The following is a 24982-nucleotide window of genomic DNA, read 5'->3' as shown; positions in this document are numbered from 1 at the left end:
TAGCTAGACGCTGAAAGCCAGTGCAAAAAAAAATGGAATTTTAAATTGCCATCTTTCGCAGAGATCCACAAAAACATCACTATTTCTCTAAACCAGGAGGGTTGTAGAGGATATAATAATAAAATGTATTTATTTTAATTATTTCAGGCCGTAAACAATAAAAAAAAACTAGATTATAATCGATCAAATCCCCAACTTAGAAAATATTATAAGAGTGACATACATTTTGGTGGTCCAGAAGAATTGAAAAAAAAAAGAAAAGAAATTGCAACACAAAATAAATGATTGACTGTAAATAAAATAAATATTAACTAAAAATAAAATTAAAATCAATTATTGATTTCCTCAATAGCAAATTACTTATTAAATTGATAATTTTAAATTTAACTTTTTTTAAAAAAATTTAATTTTAAAAAAAAATAGATATACCTACTTGATTTTATCTAATTAAAATAGGTACCTAATTAAAATATTTATATATAATAAAATTATAAATTATTATTTATTGTGATAAATAACATCTGATATGGTGGTATATAATCTACCATTAGATCAGCTGAAAAGTGCAAATGGATGGTCGATACCGTATGGTTGTAACATGCACCCTGGTCACGGAAATTATGCAAACTAATAGGGGGTTAGTTTGTGAGTACATTTAACGAGAATATTCTCAAATAAGGGCAGCAAAATTGAAGAAATGATACAACATATTTTTGATAACTGCTGAAGTGCTAGATAATTAGGTTGCTGCTTGCGCTGTACGGATCTAACTCTTCGTACTTAGATAGTAGATGACCCAAGTAATAACGCCTTAGCAAAAGATGCGACACCATCTCAAGTAGAAACGAAATGCTGCAAAAAGCATAGTTGTTGGTTAGCGAGAACGTAGCTCGTTATCTTATAATGCTTTACCTGTTATCGCTGTTACCTAAATTAAATTAGAAGGGTACCTATTAATATATTTACTTCAATCTTTATGGGTAAATTTAAATTCTTCTAAAAATTACTTTTCAGCTACTTTTTAATAAACTTTTTTTTTTTTTCTTATTGTGCCAACAACCTGATATAAGTTTATAACTTTTTTTAGCAGTAATAAATTAAATAAAATTCCGCCAGGAACCCTCAGTGCAAAGTGGTTGGCGAGGACATGGCCATATTCAACCAACAAGTAGCTTTACTAGAATGGGGACCTGAGAACGGTCGCAAATACATCAATGAGAGTCCAACAAAAGGGATCTCATCCATGTTGAAAAGGAAGTAAGTTTAATAATCAGTTAAATATGAAACATAATAAGAAATCTGAATAAACCTGCACTAAATGAAGGCAAAAGATCCAAAAATAGTGTGAATATATTTCTAGGGATTAAAACACTTACTATTGTTATACTTCCCATATATCTAAAGCTCAACTGAGAGTTCAAATTGCTTCTTAATTTTAAAACTGAAAACATATTGACCTAATGACTTTGTAGTCGATGCGAAAAACAACACTATTTAAAAAATTGACTACAAAAACTATAAAACTCGTCCACGAATTTGAACCTCGAAGTTTGCCCACATTTCGTACCTTCAAACCAAAAATCACAGGAATATAGATTTCAAATACATTAGATATTTACATTCTCTGGAGATTTCACTGGGATTGTTAAAAAAAAAGAAAAACATGCAAGGAAATACAAAACAAATGCATACATCACATTTGTGAATCCAAATGTATTGCTGTATTTAAATCCTAATTATTAACTAGCCTATTATAAAAACGCGTTACACTGATTAAATCAGAAGTAGCTCTCCGATGTTTTCTCATTTCATTTCTCGTAGGTACATTAGCTTCATAACAGTGAATAATTGTGAATAATTCCAAGAACATTCTTAGACTTACAATCTCAACTTCTATGAAACTAAATGAAATACTATTTAAAAATAATTGTCTTTACTAAATTTATAAAGAACAACAGTAAACAAACGCCTAATGATAGACTACCAAAAATTTGTTGGTAAGATGTTGGAACTTCAAGACAATAGAAAGATCCCCTTTAATTAGTACCATGAGCTTAGATCTTATTTACTAGTAACAGGAGCTGATATCTGGAAAGCTCAGAATCCCAATCTCCTGTCCTGCACTCTCCCCAGTCTATTAGATCATTTAAAAATAATCTAATTTCTAAAGATGTATCTAAGGCGATCGCATCATCTTATAATTCAGTTTTTAGAAAAGTAAGTTCTTTAGGATTTAGAGAACCGTATCTCCCCTTTCAGTTCCACATAAATAAATTAATAGTGGCCAGCCAATTGTTATTTGGCAGCAACCACTGTAGACTCTTCTTCAATAATGTTTCATACAGATTTAATCCTAACCATCTGTGTACCTTATGTAAATCTAATAGTGATAATCTAAGTTAATTCCTTTTATCATGCCCTTTGTTTAATTTTTTTAGGCAAATGTATCTCTCAAATTATATTTTATACCCTTTGGACAATGATGCACCGTCAAATTTATTGACAATAGTCTCTTATGGTAAACTGAATAATATCTTTCTTTACGTTCTGAAATCTTTAATGTTGACTTTAGCCAAAGTTAGTAACAGTTTTATTTTATTTATTTTATATAATCTTTTCCCACTATTTTTAGGTAAATTGATTGTAAATAAATATTCTTACTACCATTTGTTACTTTTCTATGTCATAACAAAAAGAGTTAGTTTATTTTTATAATTATTTTGTATTATTTATATTATTTCGTCTCTTTTTTTTTCGTAATTACTGTTGATTCCTTGTAAATCGACTCAAACCTTGCTGAAAGGAATTTATCTTAAAAGTAATAAAAAGATTGATTGACTATTATGCGGAAAATATAAATATGGTACGATCAACAATATAAATTGAACGTGCTGCTGACGGTTAAGCCGAAATTAACGTTTAAACTATAAAAACATTCTTCGGATTTTTATGGTCTCATCAATGCTGATCTTGGGCTAAAAATAAGGCACATCCTGATTTTGGAATGTAAATTGTTACTTACCTTTAAATCAGAATCAATGCTTACGACGCAGTCTAGTATAGAACCGCCTATAACCACCTTAAACATCATTCAATAATGAATAAATCATCCAATTTAATTGGGAGAGGGGACATTAACAAAAAAATTGCTGAAAATTGGAAAAATTTCTTACCGGCTTTCTAAGGATAGGATATGAGGTCGATGTTGGAAGCTTCTGTGTCCTGTAAACAATTATTATAAAATTTGAGTTGCTTCAAGCATGGAAATCTCCCGTTTATATTATAAACTAAATTATTTCTTCACTACATAACTGTACTTGTTAGCAAACTTGAGTGCACTTAAAGCCAACGCAGTAACTTTGAACAGTTTAAAAGTAGGGGTTTCAAAGCTCTAGGTGGTAAGAAAGAATTCAATTAATCAAATATATTTTTATTAAAGTCGGACTTATATGACTTTAGAAGAATAAATGAGAAAAAGTAATATGAGCAAAAAAAACAGCATTATTATGTACAATACACACGGAATTATAATATAGAAAGTACACAGGTGAAATTCATGGCATGTTATTAATACAGCGGACGTCACATTTTTGTTACAATTTAGCCGGTAAACGCTTATCATCATTCTTTGGATCCTTTCTTTGATTATTCAATTTACTAATTTTCTGTCTCTAATTAAAAAAAAAAGTCTTTTGATAAGTAAGAAGTTCCCTTCACTACAAACCTAAAGCATTTTTCTAATTGCGCCAGCCGTTTAAGGTTTCGTATGCACTTGTACTTAAATTTGGTTATTCATGTTTTTTAACACTTCATTATTAAAAATAAATGTTTTTATTCAATTTCACTGCATAAAAATAAACAAAACAACATACCTATTCAATTTTTCAAATTCCTTAGCCACCTGAGCGCCGACGAAAGCATTGTTTTTAATCAGAGCAATATCTTGAAAAGAAAAAAGTGAATAATGATTATTGATGAAACGAAAATAAAAGATGAAAGGTAAACTTAACTATCTAAACGTATTAGTTTGAGGACGGGGGCAGTTGCACCTACTTTACCATAATAGTTTTCTTAAGAAATATATGGAAATATATTATATAAAATAAATGGGTAGAGACATATGGGGACAAGAAGATAGAATGGAAGGGTTCTGAAAGTCGAAGATAGAATGGAAGGGTTCTGAAAGTCGAAGAAATGGCCAAGGGTTTGCTAGGGTATCTACACTTACTCTTGACTCATTTTTTCGACTCTTCCATTCCAATTTACTTCTAGCTGATTCTAATGCTAATTAATCCTAAATAGATGCATTAAAATTAAATTAATTAAAAGCATACTTGTTTTAAGACTTTTTCCTCCAGTAAGATGGTTAACTTTATCCAAAACGAATGGAGTAACGTCTTTACCTTTTATACCCGCTTCTTTTGCTTCTTTTAAAGCCAAATTTATGGTCGAGCTTATGCTTGTAGCTGAAACGTAAAAAAAAGTTGAAATTGTCAAATAGAGAAAGTAAATACCAGAATGAATTGAAAATATTGTTTAAAAAATTTAAATTAAGGTTTCGCAATCCTTTCACTATGTTTTTAAAAATTCAAATGACTATATTTAATGGAAAAGTTTAATTGAAAAAGACTAAAATTTAAAAAAACAATGTCCACTAAGCGTATTTAAGTGACTTTTAACAATTGATCGGTCAGTGTGTGATGTGCGCAAATCAAAAAGGAAAGCCCCAGAAAGTTCAAGTTTGATATTGATTCAGGTACAACATATAAGGGATTGCTCTAAACATTTCTGGTCGCTTTCGGTAGGATTTTCATTTTCATTCAGGTACTAATTCATTTGTTTTAGTTAAACATCAAAATATTAGTACATTTTAGAGGAGACACCATAGAAATGATTGATCTAAGAAACAGGTTTGCTATTAGAAAGCAAAGTTAAAGAAAGTTAAATCCATTCTGCAAAGCGATCCCAGGGGTTAAACATGTTCAAATATGCACTTCAGAAGGAAACCTTACCACTTCCCTCTTTCAGAAGTGTTCTTAATGAAGTTTACTAAGAAATGATTTAGTTAAAATTTATTGATCGTTATGCGTTTTTTGGGGATAATGAAACTTCATCATTTAGCAATGGGAGGCACCCAGAATCAGGCTGAGCTAGAGTATCCCTGTAGACTTGCTAAACCTAAGTAATATCTTTTTTGTGAGAATGTAAAGATGTAGTTATTGTGGATGCTCCAAGGACAGAAAGATTGCTGAAGAATTGTCCAAACTAAACCCTGGGCACTGTACATGGTTTATTAACAACGATGCTATTGTTTTTTAGACTGAAGAAAATGTGCTCAACTTCTCCGAACTTCTCCTGATGAAAGAAATTGCAACAGTGATTTTCTTATAAACAAATTTGTAGGAGATAGAAAGAATTTTCGTTTACCCAGTTGGAAATCCAGGAATATTTTTATAAATCCTCTATATTCCAGAACAAGTTTCATGTTTAAAAGATCTGTAAAGTCTTACTGAAGATATTCATAAAAAAGAACTTACACTTTATTTATATCCACTAGCAGAGCAGTAAAACTGGTAGTTTTAAAATTAATTGAATTCTATTATAATTAAAAACATTTTATTAATTGCAATAGAAATTGTTACATACAATCAATGGAATATTCTGAAGGTACTGGAACTGCCAGAAGTATACCCGATTTCATATTAAGTTCGTGTACGCTTTTTAAAAGAACGGCTGCTCCTCGAGGATTTTGTACTTGGTAGGGAGCCATAAATCCGGATTTATTGCAGTAGAATGCAGGAAAATGTCTGTTGGGGCCATAAGTGACTACGCAAACGCCTTCTGTTTCCTTAAAAATAAAATAAAATAAAGTGTGTCTAATATTTAAATTGCTAAAAGAGTCATAAATCTATTTTTTTTTTTTATCTTACTAGATATTCCAGAGTCAATCCAATATCCAATATACTTTTTACACCGCTAGAAACGACCATAATTTGATGACGTCCTAATTCCCTCAAATCTGCACTTATGTCTAAAGTATCCTCTCCATTTCTATGAACTCCACCTACGCCTCCTGCACAAGAGAATAACTAACGTTTACAACAATAAGTCTTACTTGTAATTCAAGGAAAAATCATTCATGGGACATAATGGAATAGAGGTGGAAGTGGTCTTACCACCCCGTCGTTCACCTTTGGACGGATAGTAGGTCGATAGAGACTACAGGAAAATCTTCGCAATGGACATTAAGTCGTGTAATTGCGCAAATTATCGGCAGAGAAAGTGCACGTTAATTCTCAGAAGATGAATATCCGAGTGTAAAATCGATCAGAATGTACACAGACAATTTCTACAAACTCAGAAAGAAAAACCAATTGCTCGGATTATTATTATTATTATGAAGGCTACAAAATGACTTCTAAAGACTGGTGCAGTAGTAGGCAATTTAACATTTTTCTTAAGCTTTAATTTCTCAAATTTTGAAACTGTAATAAAGCGTAACCTGCAACAGAGTAAGACCAGAGAAGTCAAAGCATCATTGCCGACCTTTTGTTGATTTAAATTTTTGGACGAATAGATATCTAATCACTGCATCATCACTTATTTATTCGCAAAGGTAGAGGGTACTTTTTTTTACTTGATCGAAATTAAATTTTTATTATGTACTCCATTTAGAGGAGGATGAAGCGATCGTCTCATTAGCCCATCCTGACCTGCTCCTTATTATCTGAAGAATCATCTCCACTTAGAGATTGCTACATAATACACAAATACGTTCAGCAAGGCGTTGCAGATAGTTTTTATCCGCAAAATACTTATTTTACCAAAACCGCTTTATAATGAGCAAGCAATAAGAAGCATCCAACCTTATTAGTGTAAAATAAATAAATAAACGGTAAAAATACTTCTGTAGATACCTGTTACAAATATATTTATACCAACTCTTCCAGCTATTAAGAGAGTTCCAGAAACTGTAGTTCCACCATGTAACCGCTAAAATAATAATACAAAACACTTCTATTACATTAATTAATTTGGTATCCAATAAGTTTGTTGAATAAAATAAAGAAACTACCTCGCTAATTACAAATGGAAAATCCCTTCTTGAAGTTTTTATAGCTTTTGATGAAGGATCAGAAAGTATCCGAAGTTGCTCATCACTAAGTCCTACTTTTATTCTCCCATCGTAAATAGCTATATGCGCTGGTATGCAGTCCTAATAATTACAGAATTTGATTAAAACTGTACATACAATTGCTGCTTTTAACATTCATTAATTTAGCTATGAGGTTAGCATATTAGATTCCCGCTCGAAGATCCTGGGTTCGAATCCAGCTGCTGGCTAGCCCTTCGATTTTTTTCTTCCTAGGAGCTTCTTACAGCTCACTGTCCGGTGATGGGCAGTATTTGTTGTTTGAGCATTATCCAGAGGCCAGCAGTGCACTGAAAGAAGCTGGCCGGGCGCCAATAACCTTAGATGTTGATGCGCCTTAAATTAAAAACTATATACATGAATTTACAGAAATTGATTAGGTGGGATATTTCCTAATATGGTTTTTAATCTCAAATTAATAGAGGAGGTGCAAAGCTCTTCTTACATTTGCTTCTAGTTCTTACCAGTTTCGGAATGCTCCGCTCTCTAGCTTCCCAACATCATCTTTGGACTTTTCTACCAATACACTTAATAAAATCTGCCATGAACGAAAAGCTAACAACTATTCTGTAATCAGCTTAAAGAAAAGGAAAAGTAAAAAATGTAATTCTCACTTGATCTCTAATTATACGCTCCACAGTCAGCGCTGTTTCATAATTTTGAGGATGAGGCATTCCATGTGTGACAATGGTCGTTTCTAGAGCCACAACGGCTTTCTTCTCTTGTAGGGCACTCTCTACTTCTGGGCTTAAATCTAAAAAACTACACTTGTACCTGGAGGCGAGGCTTAAGAATCTTTTAAAACTACTATTACAAGAAAACATTTCAACTTCTTTTTTTTTTACAAAATTTGAGCTGTACGATCCACCATTTATAAACACGAGATTTAATTTTTTTTAATACAAAATATTACTGTGTCAGCACTAACAACTACGAAGTGATAATATTCCAATAAGGCACTAATTCCGAGTAAACACTAAGTTTAGACGTGATTTTAATTTCACTAATAATGTTAGTACAATCCTACGTTTTGTTATATAATTATTACTTAACCTGCACCCAGCTGAAACCTGGACAACGACGATCTCTTACAAGCATGCAACTTGGGCGCGAATGTTTAGGTTTACGGCTTTGCCGAGAGAGAGGCAAACTTCACCAAGGAGTGGTTTTACCTGAATAGTAATTCCACTCTCTTCCTGGCGGGTTTCATCATTAAAGCTATCGTCAGAACATCTGATTAAACCTAAGAGAAGCGGTGTGAATTACCCGAGAGAGTGGTTATCCCTAAATATCACCACCCTGCTCTTTCCGGAGACTTTCCTAGATAGTTTGTGTAGTTACCAGTTCTTGGAGTGGTATTTATCTCATCTAGAATCCTCATTTTCTTTAATTGGCGAGAGTCTTCTCTGCAACATACTTTGTAGAGGGGAAATTCAACTGAAAGCAGAGAATAGGCCCCAAGTGCGGATAAATAATTGCAATCCTCAAATTAGATGTCAGTTATTCAATTCAATATTGTTCACTTTAATAACTTTCATTAAAATACTAATAAAAAAATAGAAAAGAGCAAGTTAAGAAAAAAAAATCGAGCTTATTTAAGTAACAGGGTGGTAGGTTACATATGGTACATCATACATGCCATAGGTTTTCTTAACGCAAGTACATGCATATAGCGAGATTTATTTATTTATTTTTAATGACGATTATGGGATGGTCTGGGGAAGTAAGAGAAATTCCAGTTATTTCTCTTGACTGTGTTATAACTAGTGCAACAATAAGTCTGTGTAATAAGTACAAAACAGTTTTAATCTTTCCAAAAAATTATTGGTTCTCCCATACAAGTTTAAGTTTACTAGGATTTACTAGTAAGTTTTTCAAGCCTACATTCTACTTTCACTTAATTATAAAACTATAATTTAGTGTCTAAATCTGTTATCTAAATGATCATTATGTGAAAAAAGTTTTTGCCGAGTAGAAAAATTATTCTTGCGAGTTCGACAATCGGTCATTTTTAACTTCTTCGTTGCGATCATATTCAATAGCTTCCAATAGATATGAAGAATTTAAGTAAATTTTATTATATATTGATACAAAGTAATGAATTTACTGTAGGTTAATACAGAAGCATTTATTCATCCAGTAAACATGGATCTTTGATCTCCAACATCTGAGGTGGACTGTTTAAAATGTTAGAAATTTGTGTGAAAGTGAAATTGAAGTAGTTTTAACAAAAATGGAAGAGAGAGAAGTAAGGTTTGTTTTGAGTTAATAGTTGCAGGCGTTGAGTTACATTATTAGCATTACTGAAATTCAGTTGATTTATGTGTACTAGGTACTAAGAATATTAAAAACTTTACTATTAAAGTGGGATCGTTGAGAAGAAATTGTATTAATGGCTTGGTAAGCTGTTTTTATTAGTTATTTAATTACTTCAGATTCATACTTTTTCAGTAAAAAATTTAATTTTTAAAGAAATGTACTTCTTTTACAGAAAATATGTTCGCTCTTTTCTTGATTTCTGAAGAGTGACGATACAACTCACAGGAAAAAATTGGATGAATAACCATTTTGATCTAATAAGCTGATAGAAAAGTCGATAATTGATCCTAATTATGTTAGATTTTGCTCAAAATAAATCAAAAGCCTGTTTCTCCAGACCTATTTAATAAAGTTCTTGTAAGTTGTTTTTAATATTTACATATTTTCGTTGTACAAAAAAGAAAATGATACTTGAGATTCTAAGGGTTTAGAGAAGAACTGGAGAAAAACGATTTGGTGCTACTACGTTAAAATATTTAAGATAGTGACATAGAAGACACTCGTCCTGAAAAGAAAACAATTGAGAATTTCGGTAGTTTTGCTAACAAGCACGCTCGGTGGCAGTGATCTCTACCAGGACGGTAGGCAGGAGGATCAGTGCCTGGTGCTGAAAATATGACGAAGGAACTGGGGGAACGGTGTCACACTATTTAGGTCATGATGCCTGTTTCGTAACCACTAGTTTCACGTTAATCGGCAGGGATACACTTCAAATATATACTGATAAGACTAATATTATACTTTTCCCGTTTCGTAACCACTAGGTTTACGTTATATGGCATATGTTATATTAGGTACAATACTTTCAGGGGCCATTTTCGAAAAAGAAATCGCTGAATAAATAAAAATCTTTTCAGTAGTGTGGCAATTTCAATCGCTCTATTTAAAGATTGGGATTTAGGTTACATTTAAATTCTTCATAACATTTAGTAGGCGAAAAGCCCTAAATATTGCACTGAAGTCCCCCTTTAGAATGAAGTGCAATCACCCTACCCTTCCTAGAGTCCTTAATCGAATTCTCCCAAAATTTCTCCATAATTTCACATTCGTCTGGAATAAATATCTGTGTTTTAGAAAAAGGAATTTAGAAAGTTGTATTTTACTTTAGCTAAATATGTACGTAACATGGTAATATTGGTTGAATTCTTTTTTAAAGATTGCGCTTATTAAATCATCTGCAAAATAAAAACGATTTTCCATATTTGGTCATAATCATAAAGTGAAGCATGTAAAACATCTCTGAAATTTATATATTAGTATTTCATTCTTCTCAATTTATTGTCCCAAAAAATCTCTTCAAAATTATTTGAGATATATTACGGCCACAAATATTATTCCTCATAAATTGATAGAATTGAATATCTATGTTTGCAAATTAGTTATGTATGTAATGATTTTTTATGATGTTCAAAAATAAGTAATTAAAGTGTGTTTGTTTCAGCAGTAAATACGAGCAATTTTAGATGGCCTCAAAGATGTAAATTAAAAGGATTTAGTTTAGGTGAACCTGGAGGGCAAGCGATATGGTCTCTACGACCTAGCATAACTCGTTGCAGGCAAAAACTACTTAGTATCAGGCTTCCATATTGAGGCCTATCATGCTGGTACCACATTAGTTCCCGCACCGATATGTCTGTTTACAATTTCTTCATTATGTAAATCACAGACCTACTACTGAATTTACTCGACTAATCCAAATAACTGTGTATTGAAAACTGTAAACACTAAAGGGATTTTAAAAACGCGAGTTTTGCTCGTCACGTGGATATTAATCTTATATAACTTGAAATGACAGTTAATGATATCATCTTCGTAAATTAAGCCTCGTCGTATACAGAATTAGCAAACACGTCTTCAGCAACCATTGTTGCATTCAGATGCCAAACTCTACTTGTTAAAAACCAGATACCGGTGTACATGATAAGGATGCGCTTGTTCTCGGTGTTCGATTAGCTATGTTCGTTGAAAGACGCAACCACCTTACAATGTGTGTATGTCTTATAGGATCGTCCGTAACTGCTTTGATTTCATTGCCTTCTTTACAAGTATTACGTTCTGGCCATCACTATTACTTGCAGCAGTCTTTTTAATTATCTTGGCCGAACATCCTACGGGAAGGTTGACGTCTATTCGGAAATCTAGTTATTTTTTATGCATAAAGAGCTTACCATTTCAGAAACCAGAAATAAACATCTATACCTCAGATATAGATATCTTTCTACACAAGTACCTCAGCTTATTCAACGCACTAAAATACTCTTCTTTTCATATAAATTCTCCGTCATAACTATATTATTGTCTACAGATGATTACATTTGATGAAGATTTTGAATATTTTAAAATTCTTTACCACTTATCGACAAAGTTGTCTACCTTCTCCAGAGGATATCTATAAACTATAAAATGGAATTAAACACCACGCTTTGTGATGGACCATAAGGGGTCTCTGTTTTAGTGGCCAAGCCTTGGATCCTCAAGTCAACCCTCACCAAGTAGGTATGGTCCGTGCGCCTCATTTTTTCTTTCATTATCACTCTTGCATTTAGAAGAAATAAATATCTTTTATACATTTCATTATCTTTATTTTTTAAAATCAATCTTTCATTATCTTCGAATTTCCTTATTTTTAATTTTAGAAAAGTCAATTCTGATTTTTCTTTGATAAAGTAGAGCTTTCTTTTAAAGTTTGTTTATTTGATGAGGTGGCAAACAAGGGCAGTGACGACTGAGGTTATTGGTAGCTCCTCTTTTCTCCTTTATTTCTTACTTCCCTTCTAATTCCTATAAGATGATTAAGAGAGGATTACACCTTCTTGTATAGATTTGGAAAAATGCCTGTTAGACGTTTAACGAACGCCAGAAAGGTTTTTAGTTTTATGTTTTATTTATTTATACAAATTCAGTGACATCGTATGCTCTCAAAGGTCTTACCTGTGCTAGTGAATTAAATAAGTTGGATTTCTCTCAAAATGTGAATATAATTTTTTTTAAAATAGTTACATTATTTTTATACAGTAATGAAGACTTTTATTATTACTAAAAAAGACATTCATATATTATTCATAGTGAGATGGCTTAAACGAAAAATACATTAAGAGCTAAAGGGAATAACGTTTCAATTATCGCCGCTCTCTGCGGGGATGGGCCACCTTTAAACTTAGAATTTAATTTTGATTTTTTTTTTTCAGTTCAGTATGTTCCACTCAAATTTTTATGTTTTTTAAACAAATATTTCTTGGTCACTTTCAAAAAATTTTGTTTCCTCTTACCAATACTGTAAGAGCTTCAATTATGAAGGCACTGCTGGGTGCAGGTTATAGTAACCTTCTAATCTTATCAGTCGTCAGTTGGTCCGCTAACAATCCCGAGAGCTGGTGAGTACGAAAGTCGGTTCTCTTTGTCCCGTTCAAAAATTATTGAAATAACTTACGTTACTTTTCAATTGTTGTTTTACACCTTGCGGTTTCTGCAATTTCCATACGGGAAAATTCAGCGTGCCGTAACCTTAATGTTTTAATACGGATAATACGTACTTATTTAACTCGAAATCCCGACAACATACCCTCAACTCCATAAACAAGACCTGAGAGGTAATAAGTGCAATTACTGTTTGTTTTGTTTTTTTTTTTTGGTTACGCTCTACGAATTTTTTTTTTTAATTCTAACCGTTTTTAGATTTTTACCATCATAAATAGCTTCACTTAATTGATTGAGTATTAGCTCTTACTTTCATATAAGTATTTATTAACAGATATAAATTGATAGTAATTCCTTTTCGATTTTAGTTATCGTATTGAAGGTAACATTTTTGGTATCTTCAGTAGTACTGCTCTATTATGTAGATAGATCACGTAGTATTTACCTCAGAACATTGTGCCGAAACCATTAAATATTTAAGTAACATTGTTTTTTTTTTCATTCAATTTTCATGAACTGTATCTGAGCAAAAGATTTTTTTGGAATCTTTACATATAGGTTACCGAAGTAGCTTGCCTTTAAGTAATTTTTCTTATCCCAATGTAGTTTGAATAAATAAATAGACCAATATAGAGTAAGAAAAATCAATGTTCTCATTTTATAACTATTTCCTCCAGTTTCGTATTAGAAAAATATTTAAGGGATTTGTCTCGTTCGTCACACAATTGCTGATGTACTGACTTACGACTTATTTTATTCTAGCCAGGGTTATATGACTTTAGGTAGGTTTTTATTTTATTTGTTCATCAGATTATCCCAAAAAATCACCATATGACTAAAATTTCTCCTTCATTTCAATAATTTTCATGATTATCGTTGCTTGTATCTTATTGTCCTTTTTTGTATTTAAAAGCGTGTTGGACTTTTCAAAATGTTATCATTAGCTAGGAATAGTAACTCTCTATATAAATTACATAATCAAATAGAATATTTTGACGTTTAATCGACTCTTATACCTTTTAAACTGCAAGTTTTTGTCAAGGAGATTCAAGATAAATGGAAAGTATTGTATTTGGATTGTGTAAGTGTATTTTTTTTTTGAAATTTATTTCATTTTCATTGAATGAATAGGTTTAAGTAATTTAACAATTGATATAAATTAATTTTCCCTAGCATCTTTATTCAAAATAAAACTCAGATAACACTATTTGGATTACATTAAATAATGTTGATTTTCAGAATGAATCCTGCTGATACTAGAGTACTGCCTGCAAAACTGTTCATTAGTGGAAGCCCAAGTGACAAAGACGTAAAACATCTATCCATTGAACATATACAAATTTTGTCAGGAATCAATTAATAAAACAAGTATGTAGTTATTATATGAAGCGGTGAGATTAAAAAGGAAAACATTCCAACTGACCTAATTTTTGGGGAATAGAAAAAAAACTTTATGGCAAGCAAACTATAGCTTTAAGGCTAAAATGTAAAATTGCAAATTTGTTCATTATAACTATGTTAACAGTACTGTATAAGTGTTTTTGGGTTATATTCAATAGTTTTACCCTGAGAGGCAAATAAAACTATTGGAATGTTTTCCTTTTTAATCTCAATACAAAAAAAGGATAGAAAAACCAAATAACCACCTTTGTTTGTTTTTTCAAATTTCCAGTATTTATTGACTTAAACTATGAAAGTATTACAAACGTTTTTAGATATTCGAGGCCTGTCTAAAAAGTATCCGACCTTTATTTTTCCCTCGCAACATAAAGACGATAGCGCGGCGCCAGTGTACTCAGTAAAGGAAGACACCTTCATGCGCATCTGTGAATTTTGTCACCGCCTTCCAGCGCGTCAGTCGCTGAGTGTGGTGCTACACAACGTGTTCGTCGCATTACTGATTCGCTCAAAATGACTGAACCATCAAACTTTGTCAAAAGCTTGGTGATTCTCAAAGCGAAACAATTCGTAAGATTCAACTGGTGTTTGGAGTCGAAGCGATGGGTGTAACACAAATTAAGGAGTGGTTCAACCGTTTCACAAATGGCCGCACATCAGCGGAGAGTGACCATCGTTCTGGCAGACCCTAAACTGCTCGGAGTGCAGCCGTTGTTGAGACTGTGCGAAATTTGGTGATGGCAGATCGTCGCTTGACCGTGCGGGAGATTGCCCAAGAGGTTGGAGTTAGTGCAACTTCAAAACGGAGGTCCTTTTGTTCCGGGGACAACAATTTGGTCACTCTCCGCTGATATGCGGCAATTTTTGATGCAGTTGAACCACTCCTTAAAATTAGGGAGTGGTTCAACACAAATGTGTTTCACCCATCGCTTCGTCTCCAAATACCAGCTGAATCTTACGAATTGTTTCGCTTTGACAATCACCAAGCTTTTGACTAAATTGATGCAGTGCCTTTGCTCAACACGTTCAGTCATCTTGAGAGAAACGGTAATGCGACGAACACGTTGTGTGCACCTCACTCAGCGACCCACAGGCAGCGACTGTCGCGTTGGAAGGCGGTGCCTATTCACAGTACAATAACATTTGAGCTAATGCTAAGCGCCCTGGTGGCCAAACATTCTCAAAACTCCCCATTGAGGTTTAAAAGGAAAACATTCCAGGAATATTTTCTTTCTTAATCTCAGTCAAATATTTAAGGGCTAGTTATGGCATTAGAATGTGGAGGGATTTTTGCTTTCTTTACCACAACAGATGCGTTTAGGTATAAACAACAAAATGGCTATTTCAACTCATTTTGTCAAAAAAGTGGAATGTTTTTCTTTTTAATCTCACCGCTTCATATGTTATATGCATGTTTATTTTTAGTCTAATGCATGCAGAGTTGGGAAAACTTCACGAGAGCAACGACTAAGATAGCCGTTGGCAAAATTTTTTAGTGTTATTCATTAGCCTTAGTCGTGGTTAGCTTATAATTTTTTAATTCATTTTCATAAAAATAATTCCATAATAATATTAGTGTATTTTATTTTTCTAATCAAAATGAATAATGTGTTGTTTTATGGAAATATCTTTCATTACCATTGAGTGAAAAGATTTAGGTTAAAAAAAAAAAATCAATTCTTTAGTTGAAGTACAATCTTCTTTATTTAATCTTAATAATATACAAAAATTGTTATGTACATACATGTTTTTCTGTAACCTCTTATTGCTAGTGAAACTCCTTACATTTTAATCATTTTAAAAGATTCAGGTTTAAAAAAAAATCAATACAAAATGTCAGCTTTGCTTTTTCAAGAATTATGTTTTTTATACGGTCTATTGTGTTCTTAATAGTGGTAAAGCCATTATTAATATAAATTGTGTATAAAAAGAAATTAAATACAATTAATGACGTTTTGCATCTTAATGAATTACAGTGATATGAATATGTGGACTATTCCAACTTAAAAAAAGCAACAAAAACTGCTGTAAAGAGCGCTCTAGTGGCAAGACCGTTAACTACCCAGCAATTATTAGTTTTCAGTTCTTCCGCTAGATCTCATGGGTATGTAGAAGTAGTTATTAATTTCTTACAAAATATTTAATTATTTCCATTATGATGTCAGCATCCTTAAGTAACTTTGATATGTGCGCGAATCAAGTGTATTGAATTATAGATGGGATGAAAATAATTCAGTACCTCGGAGGTATAAACTCTAAGTTCTTTTTTTTAAATTTCTTTTTTTAATTTTTCTAAAACTATCTGATAAAGTGCATCTATGTTACTTACTATGCTAATATACTTTTTTAATTCCTTTTATAAAATAACTTCCATAATAGAATTAATGTTAGTAGATTATGTGTGTTATTATATTTTTCCAAACAAATTAAATCAATCACAGATCGAGAAAACTAACGATTAATTTAGATTAGTCATGTTTAAGATTATTTCTTATTGTGGTAGGTCTATCTTACACTTACACAAAACCATGCCGGTGACTCTCTAGACTTATATAGGAGCTTCTTACACTTACAGTTAACCATGCTGGGTGACTCTCTAGACTTATCTATTGCTTCTTTATTTAAGATTAAACTCAATGATCCCTATATTTTGATTAAATAATATATATTTTCAGATCGAATCCTGCTGATACTAGAGTACTGCCTGCAAAACTGTTCATCAGTGGAAGCCCAAGGTACAAAGACGTAAAACATCTATCCATTGAACATATACAAGTTTTGTCAGGAATCAATTAATAAAACAAGTATGTAGTTATTATATGTAATATGCATGTTTATTTTTAGTCTAATGCATGCAGAGTTGGCCACACTTCACGAGAGCAACGACTAAGTTAGCCGTTGGCAAAATTTGTTTGTGTTAATCATTAGTCGTGAAGAGCTTATAATTTTTTAATTCTTTTTCAAAAATAATTCCATAATAATAATAATGTTAATAGACTATGTGTGTTATTTTATTTTTCTAATCCAATTCATTTTATATTATATAATGGAAATATCTTTCATTATCATTGAATGAAAAGGATTTTTTTTTATTTTAAAAAAAGTCAATTCTTTAGTTTAATTAGTCTTATTTATTTAACTTTTATAATATACATAGATTGTTACAGATGTTTTTCTGTAGCTTCTTAATGCTAGGTAAAACTCACTAAACGTTATAATTATTTAAATGACAATAAATAATGCTTTTCAGAATCAATACTGGTGATACCCAGAGTACTGACTGCAAAAGTGTCCATCTATGGAAGCCCAAGTGAAAAAGACGCAAAAGATCAATCCAGTGTGAATGTAGCAACTTTAGTCAGGAATCTATAAAAAGAAGTAAGTAGTTATTACTCGTAATGTGCACGTTTTTATAACATTAAAAAATTGCATGTTTAAAAAAATTAATTTTGTTGCTAAATAAAAAAGTCTAAAATTGCATTTAATTTATTTTTCTATTAAATCTGTTAATTAATATGAAAAAGTAAAAATAGAACGAAAATAATTAATAATATTTTATTGATATTCAAAAAGATAAAGGAAATGTGTAAAAAATAAAAAGGATAACCTAAAAGGAAGGTTACACAGTCTAGAGAGTGGTAGAAGTAAAAAAGATAACCTAAGAGGAAGGTTAAAGATGGCTGGCAGAGTCGTGAGAGTGTGCAAGAGCAACAGTCAGCTGGGGCGATCTAGTAGCCACTGGATCAGGTGAGTGAAGTGTCCGCCATCTTGCTCTGGGTGGGTATATAACTAAGTTCGTTGGAAGGGCGGGGTAGGGTGGGGAGAACCGTCGAAGCGACAACATCTCCCCACCTCATGATTCTTTGAGAGAGAGGTGATGAATGTTAGACTAGACTAGATAGATAACATATGTTTGGAGCGACGAGCGATCTACCCCCCTGCATTACTTAAGTCGTACTGAAGAGAAATTGCCTTGACAGCTGTATATATAGGGAAGGTTACAGCACTGCTACCTGGTGGCAAATATATGAACTACTATTCCACCTGACTGATAAGTGGCGCCCTCTGGCGGATTTTTTTGGAACTAATTTTTTTTTTTTTTTTAATACTTAATTTCTTTAGATATTTTTAAGTTTTTCTGATAGTTTTATATATTTTTTAGCACTTCTTTCTGTATGTTATTAATTTATTTATGTATTTTCACATATATCGTAGAATTTACGACTATGTCACAAAATATAGGTATGAAATAAATGTGTTTTATGTATTACAGATTGTAAAATGCTAAGACTATGTAACAAAAAATAGGTATGAAATAAATAGATTTTTTCATCAACTAGACGTTTTTGTTAATTCTCCTGCTCAGTAAAACTTTTTTTCATATAAGTCAAAAAATCATATAGTAAATAAGATTGTGATACGAACATGCAAATTAACAATACAGTTAGGTTTTTTAGTAATTGATTCATAACAAAAGTTGTTTGCACTTACTCATTTGATCGATATTTTCTCAACGTCTTTTTAACTTGAATTTCTCCATTTGATGAACAGGTTTGATGAACAGAATATACTCCTAGTATTGGATGAATCTGAAAATTATCATTACTCAATGAAATGAAGTGTTTAATAAGAGTTAATCTTGAATTACTGTTCAATACTACGCATTAAAACTCAACCGTTTTTAAAGATAAATTTCTATTTTAAAGGATTGAAAGGAGTATATATTTCCGAAAAATTCATAAGTGATATACTATCAATTAAACTATAATACCATTTTTCAATTATTTTTATGAAAATAGATTAAAAAATATTTAGTTTTATTTGATGATTTAAGATATGGACGTTAAATGTAAATTTGAATAAATTTATTATTATTATTTCCAAGAATACAATACAATATCTACTTTCAATAATAAAATAATAAAGAATACAATACAATATATTTTTTTAATGGGTGAATGTTTAAAAAAAAATACCACTTTTAAATGCTTTAAATACGATATTACTATTTTTTAAATAAAATTTTAATTTTTTAAAGAGATTTAATTTTAAAAAATAGAGCGGATACAGCATGATTGATTTTGAAAAATATTTAATCTGGTTGAAGAATGCTTCTACTTGATTGAAAATGCTATACAGGGATGAGCTATCTTTTTTCACAACGAAACATATAGAAATTTAAAAATGTTGCGCGGGCCGCATATAAGAGCATTAAGTATAATACTCAATAAAAACATTGAATGATAAAGGCAGACATTACAGAAATAAAAATGTAATTCAATTCAATTTCAAACAAAATTTTTAGATACAATTATTGTGTAAAAAGATTTACATAAAAGATTCCTTTAGTAGATACTTAATGTGAAATTGGCTCGATAAAAACGGAAAGATTATTTATAAGAAAAAAGGTATTAGTTTATGTTGTAATATTTAGAATGAATGACGTAATAGATAGGATTACCTGGAGAACAAAAGCCCACATGCAGAGGGGTAAGGGGATTTCCTTTACTTTTTATTCTCCAGAATACTCGATGAGAAATTCCTAATATTATTGATTTAAAATGTTATTTGTAATTGTTTATTTTTACCTTTATGCCATTGTATTTTGGTACATTTCCTAAACTTGTACCTTTCTATATGTTTTTTATTCATATACTTGATTAAAAGAAATATTGAATGCAGTTACAAAATAAACATTCACCACGGTAGACAAGTGAAAGTGATACTAATTACTCTATTGTCAAATCATTCATAATTTAATTTAATGTGTAAATATAAATATATACATAAATTTATCTAATATTGTTACTGACAGGTTCGGCCATTCTTTGTAGAAAAAAAAGCTAACTTTACATAATCAAAAAATTTACTCAATGAATAAGTAAGTCATGAATGAAGCAAAATAAGGATGAAACTACACTTTTATAACAAGAAACGTTCAAATGTATTGAAACATTTTATTTTCAAAGATTTAATAAATTAAATGCTACCTTATTTGCGGTTATTTTAGTTCGCATATAAAATCGTATTCTAATATAAACACTAATATCATATATAAGGATTTAATAAGGGTATTTACTACCTAACAATTTAATAATGGAATGTTCACTCACCTAGAGATATAGGCCGTCATTTTGTTTGAGAGAAAAACTCAAAATGTAGATCTTCAGCTATAGAAGTTGTGGCATGGAATCGATGATTGGACCCCAGTATGGATTTTTCACTAACTAAACTGAAGCAATTGCCTGAAAAAGTACAAAAGAAAACATATTTGAAACACTACAATGAATAGACTTCAGAGTCCCAAGTGATTTATTAAGAGTAGATTATAATTATAAAATAGAAAAATTGACATGCCCGCACATTCTAGCGGCAAATTTAGAAACTATATTTATGGTACACAATTATTCCGCTAGATAGTAATCTCTGTACTATTTTTAGCTTTTCAATTTTTATTTAATTTGCTATTATTGTCATTAACTTGTTTTCAAAATAAAATTAAATTAAAACTGTTTTACTTTAAATTTAACGACAAAGCTCGTGACCGAGAAAGGAATTTTCATTTTTTGTGAAAAAGCGTTGTAAGCATTAACAAATAAATAAGATTACCTGTAATACAAGATAGCTAGGTTGATTTTCTGAATTCCTTGTCAAGCCCAACATATAGAAGTTGATGCGTAGCAGAAGTTGCTGTTGTCTTTTTTGTTTAATGCAATATTGATAGTTACAACGATGTGGAAGACACAATTACCTCTGAAACAGTCCAATTAATGTGTTGCACTTCTTTTTAAAACAATATTAAGCTCCCCTTAACATGGCGATAAGAACAACAACATTGACGAAAACACATTTATAAAAAGATGAACATTGAAATAAATGTAATTTAATTAACTTCTGCTTCATAATAAAACTTACAGTTTGCATCAAGTTAAAAGTTATGAGGTAATATACGAGATGTATGGAGCCAGTACAGAAATTAATGTTTGTACATATATAAATCTTTTTTACTTTTTAAAGCAATTATCCACACAAATTTATAAATATTTACTCACTACAGTGATACCGTACGATATTATACACGTATCCATTGTTGCTTACCGAATGATGCATATAAATATGGAATTAACTCATAGACAAATTAAATAAATAAATAAAACCGGACAATCGCAGTATTCTCTTTTTCCGTAACCGTTTTTGCTGGTATCAATAATTTTTGTTTCACGTTTTTTCGTACATTATGAGATAAAATAGAACAAGTGAAAGGGTATAACAAAAAAAAATTAATTAATTAGCAAAGATGTACTAAAAGTGAATGCTTATTCTATCTAGCGGGGACTATTAGAACTAGTAAGATTAACTTACCTTAGGTTTAATTCAGGCAGTTGCAGCTAGATAGTATTGACTATCACATTAGCATAAGTTTTAAGTTAGTATTCTTTGTTTTATTTTATTTATAATTTTGTAGCGAGAACAATAAAGATTTTTTCAATTTCTCTTTGAAGAATTGTACACAACTCATTTTTTATTGCTTCTTTTTTTTATATGGAGGCTTTAATTAGCCACAAATTTCTGACATTTTTTCTACTAATTGTGGAAAAGAAAGAATATACTCTAATTAGGAGCAATAAATTACAAACCCTGCTATATTAATTTAAATTCAGAGACATGAATTTTGGCAAAGGAAGCGAGAAATATTATTTACAAATTTCTACGATGTGTACTGATCATACTCAACTACAAGTAACAACTAATAAAATATCAATAATTTAATAAACTTACAGTTTTCAAGAGTACATGTAGATACAGAGTAAAGGGTTGTCTATAACTCCATGTCGCCCAGCAATCAAGTCAATCTTCCATATTCCTGTGACACCATTTACTAGAAGATGTGAAGTACATTCATTTTTGAAATGTGGTGAGGTCCGCGGAGCCAGATAACATCTTTGATTTTGTCCGTCGTATCACACATGTTTATTGAAACGTTAACCGGTTTCGGTCTTTCATGCAAAATCAGATGTTAATTACTCACTTTGGTGGAGTGATTTCGACTCCACTTACGATATAGTCCTTCAATTGCTGACTGAAAAAAAAAAAATAAAAAGGCATAATTTCATTATGTGAATTATTTGAATGCAATTTTACTACAACATTTGTTGGCAATCAAAGAAAGGAGTAGAACATCAGTAATAATAAATAAGTCATAATTCTCCAAAAGCCTGTCACCTCCGTCATTTCTATTCTTACTCCACCAAAACCTCATTTTGCACGTCAACGTCGCAGTCCACGTTTAGAGGAAGCCAGTTCTCGTTGCAAAACTACTACCAAAGTACTCACCTGTTATCACTTTGTTAAGTATGTAAGCAGAAGCAATTAGCATACCTAAATTTCCATCAGCATCACCTAAAAAAGACCACTTTTTGATCACAAGTAACAAAAAGTTTCAATAAGCCTCGAGTCGCTACTCTACATGTACTAGGTTCGAGTTGTGAACCTCTGAGACAATAACTTTTCAAGTTAGCTACCCACGGTTGGTGTTGAGTTCGTATAAAAGTTATCACCACTTTACTACTGGCAGAAGCAGAATGAAAATCAATTACCTATTTAACCACCTATCGACTATTATTTACATTACATTGAAAAAGGTCTTTTAACATATGTTGATCATGCCAAAAAAAATCCATAACAACTCTCGTCAGCTCATAACAAGGTGTTCTCCAGAACAATAATTGAAGGAATCAATTAATTAAACTAATCTCATCCCCTTCTCTTTAGAATAATTACTCAAAACTTTCCAAGATGTTGTGTTTCTTACTTACCAGCAAGATGTCAATATTGAGTTTGTTTCCACTATTTTGACTTGCGTTTATCTAACTATTATTGCCTCAATGTAGACTGACTCATTTGCTTACAAAACATGGCTGTTTGCAATAATAAAATAAGCAGTTTTGGAAAATAATTTATCACTAAATATTGCTCTCCTTTGAACAGGTACGCTTCCTCAGCATTAGTTCACGAGGATAGCTGGTTAGAACTGAATATCTCGAGGGCCAGAATGTATTGTTAAGAAATACAACCAAACCATTGTTTAAGAATAATAGACAGTGACAGAGTTTAAATGACAATTATCACGAAATTATTTCTGGCAAAAAAGGAATCACCTTCTACTATAAGGGGAATGAAGGAGATGCTAAGACTGAATGATCCAGATTGAAAAGTAGAAAAAAGTACTCTAAAATACTTTAAGTAATTTAATACAGAACATTTACCTTTAAATTAACTGTAGTTCCACACAGGTGAATAATATCAAGATCAAACCGCTAACTGAGTGGTTCGAAGAGAAATAAAGGAAAGCGGATTGAAGAAACAAAAAAAAGGATTAACCACTTACAGTAACCGGTTTTTCAATTGTCCTACAACTCATGATTAAAACTTTTCAAGGAACAAAATGACGTACGTTTTTCCTACGGAAATTGTAGAAATCCGTGGTGAAAGATTTCTTCTAGTTTCACATTAGAAGAAAGACAAGCTTCTTAATATTGACATTGGTTTAACTTGCCAGAAAATGTAATTTCAGAAGCACTAGAATAGGTCCCCGTTTTAGAAACATAAATTATAAAAAAAAAGATTTATACACTAGTTAAAAATGATCATTAATACTAATGAGCGGACACCAGTGCTCATCGGCTTAGAGACTATGGGTAAGGTTACTTACTATAACCCTCACTGCCTTCAGTATTACAAAACATTTAACATAAACATTTTTAGATTGTGTACATGTCTAAGTATAAAAGAAAGCAAAATACAAATGTTACCAAAAAAAATAAAATAATAATGTTTTGAATTTTGAATGAAAAGCAAATGCCAAAGTAATTTTAGATTTTGGAGGTGGCCCCCCCACAATTTTCAGTTATTAAAAAAAGTAGTTTTTATGATGTTTTATGTAAGGCACGTCAACAACTGAGGTTCTTAGCGCTCAGAGTTTTATCTAGAGCACTGCCGACCACCGTAAAGTGTTCTCTCGTTAATCGAGAAAGGTCCACGATAATTGTAAAATGATTTCTATCAACCCAAAATGTAATGCTTTTCTAAACAAATGATTGAAATAGAAATTAAATGGAATAATGTACAATAATAAAATTAAATTGAAACTCTATAAACTTGTAACTTAAAACAAACCAAATATCCACAAACAAAAAATAAAAGACGTAAGGAATATACACTTGAATCCTATAAACAAAAGAATTCTAACAAATAAAATAACCTAGGCGCAAAAAGCCCAAAATAGGAAGTCTAATCAGACAAATCTACAATGAGTTAAAAGAAGAGTTCTTTTGCACAAAATACAGTAGTGATCCCAATAAATAGAAATAAAAGTCACGACTTGAACCGAATCCAATAATCACGGCTAAACATCCGAATCTTACTTTTCCAGTCGTTTTTACTTCTTACATTTCAAAATAGATCGACCCAACATCTACAACCTAGCGATGGCCTATATTTTAACTATGGAATACTCAAACAGCAGAATTCTATCGAATATAGGAAACAGTTCTTCCTTTTCCAGTCGTTATTACTTCTTACATTTCAAAATAGATCGACCCAACATCTACAATCTAGCATTGGCCTTAATAATAACTGTTGAATACTCAAACAGCAGAATTCTATCGAATATAGGGAACAATTCTTACTTTTCCA

The 24982-nt window shown here is 31.4% G+C and overlaps 1 protein-coding gene and 2 long non-coding RNA genes across 21 annotated transcripts in view; 1 reads left to right on the top strand and 2 right to left on the bottom strand.

Moving 5' to 3' along the window:
• The window catches only part of LOC141453470 (uncharacterized), a 337574-nt gene extending 328947 nt beyond the window's left edge, over positions 1-8627 (bottom strand). For 3 of the 4 annotated variants that reach the window (XR_012458005.1, XM_074126765.1, XM_074126764.1), the window contains exons 1-9: positions 7768-8241; positions 7076-7216; positions 6918-6993; positions 5931-6073; positions 5647-5848; positions 4335-4466; positions 3873-3942; positions 3174-3222; positions 3023-3079 (exon numbers count right to left, since the gene is read on the bottom strand). Coding sequence is in view for 3 of the 4 variants with exons in the window: in XM_074126765.1 (XP_073982866.1) it covers positions 3023-3079; positions 3174-3222; positions 3873-3942; positions 4335-4466; positions 5647-5848; positions 5931-6073; positions 6918-6993; positions 7076-7216; positions 7768-7977 (1080 nt within the window). In the remaining variant the exon portion in view is untranslated. Of the gene's footprint in view, positions 1-3022; positions 3080-3173; positions 3223-3872; positions 3943-4334; positions 4467-5646; positions 5849-5930; positions 6074-6917; positions 6994-7075; positions 7217-7767; positions 8242-8494 lie in introns of those variants that run through there. The other variant, XM_074126766.1, reaches the window with a different exon arrangement.
• On the top strand, positions 516-17845 carry LOC141453472 (uncharacterized). 10 transcript variants are annotated; one of them, XR_012458011.1, is made up of 9 exons: positions 516-980; positions 1088-1257; positions 9266-9553; positions 9645-9829; positions 10917-11968; positions 14129-14257; positions 16264-16391; positions 16963-17091; positions 17538-17845. It is a non-coding gene; the product is annotated as an uncharacterized lncRNA (long non-coding RNA). The 10 variants fall into 10 exon arrangements; XR_012458010.1 differs by having other exon boundaries at positions 517-980; positions 1117-1257; XR_012458012.1 differs by having other exon boundaries at positions 966-980; positions 1091-1257.
• Positions 17396-24003, bottom strand: LOC141453474 (uncharacterized). Of its 7 annotated transcripts, none has more exons than XR_012458018.1 (7): positions 23554-24002; positions 22511-22687; positions 22067-22367; positions 20897-21040; positions 20401-20532; positions 18779-18876; positions 17396-17653 (listed from the first exon to the last, which is right to left on the bottom strand). It is a non-coding gene; the product is annotated as an uncharacterized lncRNA (long non-coding RNA). The 7 variants fall into 7 exon arrangements; XR_012458019.1 differs by having other exon boundaries at positions 22667-22687; positions 23554-24001; XR_012458022.1 differs by lacking the exon at positions 23554-24002 and adding an exon at positions 23104-23529 and having other exon boundaries at positions 22667-22687.
• Positions 24004-24982: the final 979 nt, after the last annotated feature.

This window comes from Rhodnius prolixus, unplaced genomic scaffold, assembly GCF_049639745.1.
Source record: "Rhodnius prolixus isolate KJV_2025 unplaced genomic scaffold, Rpr scaffold_3, whole genome shotgun sequence".
Taxonomy (NCBI): Eukaryota; Metazoa; Arthropoda; class Insecta; order Hemiptera; family Reduviidae; genus Rhodnius; species Rhodnius prolixus.
This window is presented reverse-complemented; position numbering and strand designations above follow the sequence as displayed.